General features: G+C 40.1%; 1 protein-coding gene across 1 annotated transcript in view; it reads right to left on the bottom strand.

Annotated features, from left to right (window-relative positions):
- Positions 1 to 10,289, bottom strand: part of AHR (aryl hydrocarbon receptor) — a 42,544-nt gene extending 32,255 nt beyond the window's left edge. Inside the window, exon 1 of the mRNA XM_037056274.1 lies at positions 9,566 to 10,289. Within this exon, the coding sequence (XP_036912169.1) occupies positions 9,566 to 9,630 (65 nt within the window). The 5' untranslated portion in view covers positions 9,631 to 10,289. The remainder of the gene's footprint in view (positions 1 to 9,565) is intronic.
- Between the last annotated feature and the right edge of the window lie 1,958 nt (positions 10,290 to 12,247).

Genomic DNA, 12,247 nt, shown 5'->3' with positions numbered 1-12,247 from the left:
GCGTGTCTACTAGCTCTCTACAGATCACTTGTTAACACAAATATTTATTTGCACCTATCACGTCCTGTGCAGTCCATGAAAACAAGCCTCTCCCACACGTTTGAAAAGTGTTACAGGAGTTAAGTACTGGGAGCAATTACTTGAAAAGAGATTTCTACAAGTGGTATATGAAATCAATCTTGAAATAGGAATAGGATTTCAGGAGGGGACATGACTGGGGAATGGTGAACTGTGTTAGAAGTCCCCTGTCTAAAATGTGAAGCACAGGGTTCAAAGAGAGGAGAAGGGGGAAGCTGGTTGGGCCCACATTCTTTCAACCAATATTGACCACCCACCATATGCTCAGCACAGAACATTCAGCAGTGAGCAAAACACACTGAAACTATTGTTCTTGCAAAGTTACTATCCAGTGGGAGGATATGTATATACTTAAACATGTAATTTTGGGGCTGGGGGAAAAAAAAACAAAGCCAGATGAGGAGCTCAGCAGTGACAGGGTGCCGGTTCTGACCGTCAGGGAAGGCCTCAGATGCACTGTTTCAGCACAGACATGAACACCACCAAGGAGTGAGCCGAGTTGGGGTCGGATGACAGACATGTCCAAGGCAGAGGCTGCAGCCACTTTCCTCACAGAAATGATACGAAACTGGACTTGGGATGTGGGATCATCCTAAGCTTTCAGCTGTGATTTACATGGCTGGTGTGGTATTTTTACTAAGCTGGCTCTGGTGATGGAGAAGACTGAACGCAGGGCAGATCTCACGGAGGCTAACACTTCTTTCTAAAATACCAACCCAGCTCCATCCTCCGATTCAAACCTTTCAGCAGCTCCACATGGCCCGCATTCCTTGGCCTAGAACACAAAATGCTTTTGGGTCTTTCTAAGGTCCCTAATTATTCTTCTGCCCTCATTGTTTCCAGCCAAAGCCTTCCTTGTCCATTATATTCCAGAGCTAAGAAATTACTTAAAATTACCAACATGGACTTTGGTGCTTCCATATATGCTCCTCACCTGCTCTGTGTCAGCAGCTTCAAAGCCCTACTCAAACTGACCACTTTTATAAAGTCTTCCCTGGCCTACTCACAATGGATTCCTCCCGTACTCTTTTCTGTTCTCTACACATCATATGCAAATGCCTTACACAACCATTATATTAAGGAATATTCTGTGCAGATAACATTTCCCATAACTTAAAAATGAAATCCAGCCCTGCAGTCTTGGTAGCTTTCCAGTAGAGATTATAAAACACTGGGGAGAAAACAGTAAAACAAAATTGAAGATAAGCTGATATGACACAGGGAGCAATAGCAACAGTATAAGAATGAGACAGACAGCTGTTCCTCCAAGTAGTACTGCTGCCCATCGTGCGCAGGCTCTCCGCAGCAGTCAACCCTCTACCGCACGAGACTGCCTCCTTACACAGTGCAAACCTGCTCCAACACAGGATGGTGCCCATGACGGAATATTTACCATGAGTTTAAATTTCCTAATGGGAGGGAGGGGGGAGGATGGGGGGTGGGATGGGATGGGAGTAATAGACAGAAAGCTGTACTTGAAAAATAATTAAATAAAACAATTGAAAAATAAATAAATAAATAAATTTCCTGAGTCACGCATTATGTAACCTATATTGCATATACTTGTTTATTGCTCTTCTTACTATAAAACCTTAATCATTTCTGCATCCCCACTGCTCTGGATAGTATTCATGTTTGCTGATCAGAAATGTCTAAGAGAAGAAACGATAAGAGCCTGACCAAAGGCAGTAGTGGGAGGGACAGTAAGTGCAGACTAGCTTGAGATAATTAAACACAGCACTTGGTGCCTATGACAAAGCTGAGCACCAGACTCGGGCATTCACTGAATTAAACTCACCTGGTCACCAAACTAGGTACTGGGAGTGAGGGAGAGGAAAATGCTGAGTAAGGAGAGCTTGCAAATGACTAGAGTTTGTAGCTTAGGGTAACAACTCTATTTCCTGATGCAAGGTATATCAAACAAAGACGACAGAGGCTTGAGCCCAGACTTGTGAAACTGAGGAAGAGGCAGGGGCAAAGATGACAGAGGAGAAATAAGACAGAAAGGAAAAGAAACAGGGTAGACTATTTTGGAGATTACAGAAGAAAGTTAAATGCACAAAGGAATTAAATAAATTCAGGATTGAGAAGTACCTACTGGACTTGGATTTCAAATCCAATGGTGTTAAACCTAAAGTAATAGCTTTGACACACTTTTTTCCCTTGATTTTGTGAGAAATAACCAGAACTACTTTGTGAAAATATTTCATACTTAATCACACACATTAATTAAAAACAGTAATCTCACATCAATTACACCTGACTTGGGTTATGCCAGTACTTTTACTTTTGATTTGTCTTTAAGTCTATGCCAAAATATTATGCTTGCAAGCATTTACTTAAATAAAAGACTATATTTGAAATATAAATAAATGTCCCAGTAAGACTGGACTTGGGACATCTGGAGTTCAGAAGTCTGCTGAAATAGACTGTAAAATGTTGATCGGGCAAACAAAAAATTTATTCTTTTTTAAACCTTAACCTCAAAAATCTTGTCCCAACCTGTAACCAGACTGTTGTGAAATCAAGACTCCAGCTGACTGCACGCCATGCTTCTGCTTCAGGAGCCCTGCGCACTCTAAGTGCTGGTGGGGACAGGCCCAGGGCCAGTCTGAACGTTATCTTCACAGCCTTAATTTTTCTTACCCGGGTCTGAAGTGTCTGTTAGGCTCATCATTTGTGCTCAGTGTGTGAGACAAAGTTGAAAAATTTAGCCACCCACTTTAAGTTACTGTATCTGTATTTATATTTTTATATGGCATTTACTATAAAATCTCAAATGACACACAAACATATAGTTCTGGTTATCCTATTAGAATAAAGTGATTTTCTTTGTCCTTTTAAAAAGATTTTATCTATTTACTTTTAGAGGAAGGGGAAGGGAAGGAGAAAGAGAGGGAAAGGGGCAGAAACATCAATGTGTGGCTACTTCCCATGCACCCCCGCTGACTGGGGACCTGGCCTGCAACCCACGATGTGCCCTGACTGGGAACTGTACTTGAACAGTAACAAAATAAAATAAAATAAAAAATCAAATGACAGCCAAAAAAAAAAAAAAAGAAAAGGAGAAAAGACATTAACACTAAAATTGATGAAATCCAAATAAAGTCCATCGTTTCATTAAAAAAAAAAAGAGTAAAGTGGCATTTTCTAAGAAGAGATTACCTATCACAGCGTGGAGTGTGCTTTATCAGCTTTACATCTGGGTGATCTAATCCACTCTCACTGCTTCAGGCTACTTACCAAGAACTTGTTTATCTTTATTTCCAGGCCGTACACCTCAACGTCCTCTCATTCTTTCCCAGAACTTAAGCCCCCTCTGGCTTTGCATGTATGGTGATACTACTCTCCATCCAAAGGCCAAGAACCCTCTCTAAGACCATAGCAACCACACCCACTAAAGCCCAACTTTTAAACCTACCCATTCTTCAGTTCCTCTCCATGGTTTCAGTGCATACTTATTAATCTCTGAATATAAATGGTGAATATTTATAGTCATAAGTTACATGCTTAATATAATGTTGCAAAAGTAATCTCTGGCTCAGATAACATTAAATTTCATTGGGAGGTTTAATACAGCTGGATATTTTACTTCCCCATATGAGGCAGAAAAACATTTACAAAAACTTCTGAGAATCCTGGCTGGATGTCACTTGTAATGAATGAGTCAGAAGTCTGTGGCCACTCTCCTGCTGCTGGTTCTCGAGTTACGATGGGTTAGTCTCTTTCCCTATTTGTTAACCTAAGGAGAGGCGACAAGGTACACACAGCACAGTCTCTAGCACCAACTCTAACAGTGAAAACCTGTAACATAAAATATGCCCTAAAAATCACTGTTACTTCCATAATTCTGAAAAAAGTCATTAAGAATGTTCCTCTTGCATTAATATACTTTTAAAAAATATTTCCACTTGAACCCACATCAAAATCACTAACACATGAGCAGAAAAGTCTAGTGGCCAATTAATTAATGAGTGAATAGCTATCCAATACCTACTATGTGCACCCAATACCTACTATGGTACTAGAAAGCTCTGGTAGAGGAAAACACAAGGGAGAGGCCTATCTTTAAGTAGCTTATCTTTTGTACTAGGAGGAGATATATTCTGTAACAAGACAAACTCAGGCATAATGTGTTGCTCAATAGTGCTGTAAAAGTGATGCTCAAGAGTTCAGGAAAGAGCTCGGGTAGAGTAATGAGGGAACAGTTCATGGAGATGTGGCGTCTAACTTAAAGACAGCTAAGTCACCTCTGATTCCATGATGTCAGAGTACATGGCTTTCTGCAAGTACCCTTCTCTGTTAGAAAATCAAGCCAAACGAGGAAAAACAAGAGACAGAAACACAAAGTGTGTCTCCATTAAACCTAAGAGGCAGCCAAACACAGATGCAAATAACTATGAAGATGAAAAATAGGTAGAAAAGAAATCAATGAAAACACAAAAGAGGAAGGCAAGTATAATCATGGTGTATTACTTAGAACAGTAAACAAGGCTTATCATTTAAAAAATTATGAAACAGTGAGAATGGATTCAATTTAAAATTGTGATAACATTATATTGGAAGGATTAAGAAAGGTGAAGGAGAGATGAAATAGCACTAATAATCTTAATTATCACAATAAACATCAAGAGATCACACCTAGCACAATAAACTGAAGACAGCATATACATATTATTGAAATTTTCAATGCACATGTATTAAGTAGGAATATTTTAAAAACAATCAAAAAACAACATAGGAGCAATGTAAAAATGACTAAAAAATATGACAAAACAAATCAATATGTAAAGGACATCTCAAGTAGAAAAATCTCTGAACACCTCACTACTATCCCCCAACACGATGCCAATTACCTACCTCACCATTTTTATCTATGAAAATCAATTGTCAAAATTAATGTTTTTAAGCAAAAATACAAGAATAGACTACCAATAGGAATATAAAGTTACTGCACAGCAATTTGACACTATGACTCAGGGCATGTTTGGCTCAACCTTAAAAGTGTAATTTTTTGCCTAATAAGAATTTGCATAGAAATCATGTATCTCACAGGTATTCTCTGAAAAAATACTTAAAATATTTAAAGGTTGGGAAAAAACAGAACTCCTCCCCCTCAAAAAAAAAGAAAAATACTTAAATTATGGAACACTAAAAGAACAGAGTACCATGCAGCCATTAAAAGCAATGTTTTCAAGGAGGTGAGGGAGGGAGCAAACCAGTGCGACAGGAGGAATGAAAGACTTTTAAAGAAAGGGTATGGATGCAAATAGGGGTATAAGTATGGAAATAGTAAGTAACTTCTTTTGCAAAGTTAACTATTTGAGCCCACTGAGCAGTAAGGAAACACCGAGGATACGGATGCCCCTGTGTGCTGCTGAACTTCATCACCTGGTACTGTAGTACTGTGAGGCTGGTAAAAACGTAAGTTTGGGGATCCAGTATTCAAACTCAGCTTTTCATTTCCTACCTGACAATTCTGAATCTGAACTTCAGGTCTCTGCCTATGAAACTGAAAAATTACCTTTTCACTGTACTTATTATAAGCTGGAAAAAAATGATGTATATGAAGCCCAGTATACCTTTATACCCTAGTAAGTACTAATGAAGAGAAGTTTTTCTGTTATATTAATCCACTATCTAAGGAAAAAACAATTTTACAGAAGAGTGCAAGTAAAGAAAGTACTGTTTTTAAAGATTTGCATGATACCTATTTCTAAGTCTTAATTATTTACACAAATAAGCACACACTGCGTTAAGTTTATTCACCAGTGAGGTAGCATACTTCTGCCATACCCAGAACTGAGAACATAATCATATACTGCCTCTTACTGTTTCACAAAAGAACTGATTGTTCTGGGATGATGTAAGCTAAAATTATTTAAAGAATAGAATTTATGTTTCTGTTCCATGTATATCTTCAGCAGTCTTTACAGTTTATAAAATGCTTTTGTTCTGCTCATTTTAGTTGTGAGAGTAGCATTTTAGTTGTAGATGTTGACTGTCCTGCTACGTTTGTCAAGAATTTGCCCAGATCTACAAAAATAAGAAAACTAGACACAGTACTTTTAGTTTAGACACAGTAGTCTTTCCACTTATATGTTTCCTCTTTTCTTATTTTTAATAAGTTACCAATAACTAAATATCTTCACTTACTAATTTCATAGTTTCAATATGTAAGAGCCTCTATAGTCACTATGTACAAGTTATCTAAATAAAGTTATTTGAAGAAAAATAATGGAGAAATAATTATATAACTGAAAAAAACTATCCTTTTATTTTACAGGCTATTTGGAAAATGGTATCATACTACATTTACATGAAACATTTTCAGGAAAACACTGCATAATTTTATTCTACTAAATGGGTTTTATATAATGAGGTTCCTGAGATTTAAATAGAATGAAGAGCAACTGAGCAAAAGTAGTAAGAACAATGCTTTTATATTATATGAACATCGTGAGTATTTTCACAAAGTGAAAAGGATCAGCCAAGGCTCACAAGTTATTTCTGGCCCTGACACCTGATGGCTAGCTGGATCACCACTGCTGACAGAACTTTTAAGGGTAGGAGTCATTTACTCAGCACCTATTATTTGCCAACAGTCTGTACTAGAAATACAGTCAATGAAATGCCACTAAAACTCTCTCTGTATTAATAAAACTTCAAAAATGTATCCAAAATTATCAGCAGAGATAAAAACAGAGTCTACTTAATTCAATGGTAGGCTTTTCACCTATCTTCACAAGACAACGTAACTCAACAAATTAACAAAAAAGGCCATCATCTCCAAAGAAAATAAAACAAGAACAAGATTTAAATTAAAAACAATTTTTTTTGGTTTGAGCAGCGTTGTTAAGTATGGAACATTTTAAGGAAAGTCACAGTAGAATCTATACCTACAGAACTGATGAGAGGTAGGAAGGAACATGGATCACATGCAAGCTGCTCTGGATCCTTTAATTTCCTAACTTCCGTTACTCGGACAGGAAGGAAACATTTACTGAGCATCTACTATCCACAAAACAACTTCAGTGGGAATAAAATGGACACATCTACAAGGTATTTCTTAGAAATAAAGATAATTTTCAATGCTAGACTTGCCACTAGAGGGAGTTTATCTTGTTCAATTAAGTCAATTGAAGGCTGGGAAGAGGTTCAGGGTGATTTTCTGTCATGTACTTGATTCCAACATTTTACAGAACTGCATATATAAATGGGCATCTTATCAACAGTCTTGTACTTATACCATACCATATTTTTTCTTCCAGTAAAATAAAATGGCTTTCACTCAAAGGATCAAAGTTAAATCTCAATAGTACTTTCAGCTCAAACAAGATGTATTTTTTCTGACATTGCTGGCATATTTCAGACCTCAGCTACAAAGGACTACTTTAACTTAAAAAAATCCATATTAAACTTAATATTAGGTTTAGTGGCTACATTCCTAAAATGAACTTTGATTAACTGCATTATAAAGCTAATCACTGTTCATTCCAGTAAAAATAATTTACAAATAATTTCGTGTGGTTCTGTAAATGCCAGCCAGCACTAGGCTTTTTCTTACAAAGCAATGTAGTGATATTTTAAGGCATTTATGGGACTAGAAGCGATGCAAGGTGCTCAAAAGAGAGCTGAAAAACATCTATGCTAACTAAATAAAATAAGGGTAATGTGAAAATGCTTTAGCAACACTGTATCACAGGAAATTAGTAAATGCAAATATATTAAGTCTTAGGAAGTATGTTAAAATATTAAGATAAAGTAATAAAAGGTACATCTTACATAAACGGAAAATGCAATACATTTAAAAGGAAGATCTTTAATAAATGCTAACTTTTAATAAAAGCCCAAAATGTTAAACTTTATAATATATACAAAAATAAGGCACTTGACTTTGTTTTTTAAGTCATCTAGGTTGTTATGTAATACCCTGACAGACACGCAGTAACTTAAAAGTCCATTAGGGAGATCTTCAAATGTTATGATTATACACATAAAACCCACGATACCTGTATTATAAATATCCTAAGTGTACAATAAATACATAAAACAGGCATTTGGGATGGCTCTCAATTCTATCCATCAAGAACAAATTCAAACTGGACAAATACATTTTATATCAAAAAATCACTCTACAAAATGCAAGTTTGTAAATCAATGTCACATAACTGCCACGACAAAAAATGCTATCTTGGCAGTATTCCTAATGTCAGCCACCCTGCAGGATTATACTTCCAAATTTTAATCAATCTATTTACACAGAGATAAATAGCTTCTGTTAACGCCAAGTCTAGATCTGAAGAACTATATGATTTTCAAATTGAAATTCTAAAAGGAAATTAAAACTCCAGAACAATGAAATTTTTAAACTAGCTTGTGGTTTTAAATATAAATGCTGATTTCAATTTGTGACCGAAATTAAGTTTTAAGCAAAATGTATATTTCTGATTGGCTCTGAATAAACCTTTAATGTGCTCTTAAAACACTTTATGAAAGTTTGAAAAGTGTGAATTAACCCAGAGATAATAGTTGTAAATAAACACATGAATACTGCTAACTCACAAGAGTAAATCTGTCTCAGACACGAATTTGTTTTTCTAAAAAAAAAAAATCATTTTAAAGTGACTTGCCATTTCATGCAAATATCCCATCAAAACAAACAAAAAAAAATCTGTTTGTAATCACTTTATTAGAATTGGCAAAACTTTAGAGTAGGGGGAAAAGGGAACCTTTCTCTTGGTAGAGAAAAGTACCAAGAATGAAAATGTCTGTTTCACTTATTCCCAGTTTCAAATCTATTACTTTACAGACCCTAAAACCACCGCAAAAAGTGCTAATCTCCCCAATAAGGTAGCTCAAAAAAACAAATCCCCCACCGTACCTTGCGCACTACACATACTCATCCTGCCATGCTGCCATCTCTATACGTTTTACCGATATGGTCACTTAAAACATTACAAAATTACTTCCAAATAAGTGAATAAAAGCACATCAGAAAGCCAGTTGCACCAGACCAAAAAATACCCTCAGAGGCACTTAGCCCCTTTCCGCAGGTGGCGCAGGTTTAGCTATTTGAAACGCCCTGCCAAGAAAGAGAATTATGACCGTCCTCCAACTTAACCTAAGAGGATATTAAGCGTGGAAGGGGATTTCAGGACGGGCTTACGTTAACTAAGCCACCTGCCCCACAGGCACACCGGAGTTGTCAACAAATTAGGGAACACAGAAAACAGCTGCAAGTGGTGGGGTGTGAGACCGTGCGTGTGGGCTTGGGACTGGGTGACAATATTTTAAATGCAATGATTAAAAGTGGAAAAATTCAAGGCTTGGTTGTTTCGACCCGGCCCCGAATTTCGATTCCATTGTGTAGGGAATGGACCTAATCACCACACCGCGAGCAGTAGGGGACGCGGTGGGGGCGCCTCCCGCACCCGGGTGCCTGAGCGCCAAGCCCCCGCGCCGAAGACGCGCTCCGGACACTCACGTTTTCTGCACGGGTTTCCGCCTCTTGCGACTTGCGTAGGTGATATTGGCGCCGCTGCCGTTCATGGTGCCCAGCCGCCCGCGCCTCGTCCCCAAGCACAGACACCGTCCGCCCGGTCTCCGGGACTCGTCTGCTGCTGGGACGACAGTGGCGGCAGCAGACGCCGGATTTCACGAAGCTGCTGCTCTCGCTCCACCTGCGTCCTCCTGGGCGGTGGGAAGACGCCGGGTCCTCGGACCCTCGGCTCCCAAAGCCCCGCGGTTCCAGGTGCGCCGCCCGGGCCTGGCGCCGAAGGGGGTGGGAGGTGGGAGGCGACCGGCGCAGACCGGTGAGCGAGGCGTGGTTGCAGGTGCGGTCCACCTCGGTGGAGACGGCGCGGCGCAGCCCGCAGGTGAGGCGGCTAGGGAGGAGGAGCCTGAGCTGCCCGTTTGGAAGCCCTGCCTGTGTCGCTCGTGGTGGTGCCGCGCCCCGTGACTGCCGCCCTGGCCCCTTGGGAAAGGGAGGCGCCGCCGCGCGGCTCCCGGTGCTTCCCCAATCCTGGGTGCTTTCCGCCCGTGCAGCTCGGGCCCAGGCCGCCACTCCCGATGCCACCGGCTTCCGCTTCTACGAAGCTGTCCCTGGTCTGAGCTGGTGGTCCAGGGGACGCTCCCGGACCAAGCGTCAAGTGAACCCTCACAGCAATGTCCCGCGCGCCGCGCGGACCGGCTGAATTGCCAGTGCCCGGACCCGTCTCCGGCCCCGCCCTGTCCCTATAGCTCCGCCCCGTCCTACTTGGCCCCGCCCCCATCGGCTCCCTTGAGGGCCCCACCTCCCTGGCACGTAATGACGGAAGACGTAAGGACGCCCCGCGGTAACCATCTTCTTGAGGTCAAGGGGTGGATTCTGTGGCCACAGTTCCATCCCTGAAAGAGGTGTGACGACAAATTAAATGTAGCCAAACTCTTTGTAGCTAGACTCTCTAAAGGGTAGAGATGCTAAAACTGGGAGCTTGACTTCACCTATATGATAGACAGTGACTCACCTTTTGGCTAAAAATTCTAGTGAGCTGGCGGATAACCAGTGCGACTCCACACTTTCCTAGAGGGGAAGGCTTCAGACAACCAGATCGGAGTAGGAATTTAAAAGCTAGGAGTTTCCTTGGCTTTTTTTGGTCTTTATACTAGATAATATCTTTTCCCCAGCTAGAGTAACTATTGCTATTCTATAGTCAGATTTCAATTAGTTTGAAAGGAAAAAAGCACGAAATGTTTGTGGCTAATAAATTCGGCTGAACGGATGGAACTGGAAGTGATGTTCAGGAATTTTAGGATCAAATCATAAAGCCTTGATAAAGGGTCTAGATTTCATTTTGTAGGCAACGAAGGCCCTTTTTAAAGCTATTTAGCAGGAAAGTGACGTTCTGGTGTTTTGGAAAGGTTACATGGAAGAAAGTGCAAACTAGACAACAGGATATCAAGACTGATTGAAGAGAGTAGTTAGGATCGAAGTGACTCGGGTGTAAGTCCAGGCATGCGGCAGTAGGATGGACAAAAGGCAAAATAGAGACGATATAAAAGAATAAGGAAATATAGGCGAGGCAAATCTTAAATGTCTTCAAAATGTCTGACTCAATGCTGTTAAAACGAGAGTGAACACAGAGGAGAAGTATGTCAGGAGCAGAAGGGCATTCGGGTTAAGATACCTGGATGACAGCTCCCACCATATCCATTCCTTTTTTTGTTTGTTTTTTAAATTTCATTGCTCTTAGGGAGAAGGAGAGAGAGAAACATTGATTCGAGAGAAGCATGATTAGTTGCCCCTGGAATGGAGCTGGATACAGCCAGAGTAGGGTGGTGGGGACCAAACCTTCAACCAAGGCACATGTCCCCACCGGAATGGAACCTGCAACCTTTTGGTTATAGACGACACCCCAGTGGAGCCACACCAGCAAGGGCCCATTTCTAAATTTTAAAATGCCTTGAAGCCATTTCCACCAAGTAAGTTTGTTACTTCAAATTCAATTCATCAACAAATTAAAGTTATCATTTTCCTTAGCTGGAAACTTTTTCATTGGCCCTGCCATTCTCCAGATCAACCTGTGAATCCTCTTCAACTCTTCTGACCATTTATATCTAAATATTCTAGCAAACACAATTTTGTTCTTTGCAATATTCATAATTCATCTCCATCCCCCCTATTTTTAATAATATCAGAGAGCCTGTCCAGCTAAATGTCATACCACTAGGGATTCCTCAACTGATATTTTCTCCTCTACATATTAATTAAATCGAGATGTTTTGGGTGGTAACTTCAATGATCTAGTATAGGGGGAAGGATTCAAGCAGGTGTGAGGAACTACAACCAGTTAGTTCAGTACAATCAGGGGAGAAAGGCACAAAGGGTCAAATTTGTGTTTCAGAAATAATACCGTATCTGGGTGTGGGGCAAATTAAAGAGGCAGAAACAGAGTGGAATGGATGGAGTACTCCTTAGGAAGTCATCTGCAGTACCTAGCCAGGAGATGGCAATTGTTGATACTACTGTGGAGGGGATTGTGGAGAGGAAGAAAATGAAATAGAGTCAAAGATACGTGGTAGGTATTGGAAGATGGAGTGGATATATGAGAATGAGGAAAGAAGATATGGCAACCCCATAAGAGTTGTAAGGACTATGTATCTGGCTGTGTGGTAATGGCATGTAATG

The sequence above is a fragment of the Sturnira hondurensis genome, unplaced genomic scaffold (genome assembly GCF_014824575.4).
Source record: "Sturnira hondurensis isolate 20B ecotype Veracruz unplaced genomic scaffold, ASM1482457v3 Scaffold0008897, whole genome shotgun sequence".
Classification (NCBI taxonomy): Eukaryota; Metazoa; Chordata; class Mammalia; order Chiroptera; family Phyllostomidae; genus Sturnira; species Sturnira hondurensis.
Note: the sequence above shows the minus strand (reverse complement) of the source record. Positions and strands in the feature narration are given on the sequence as shown.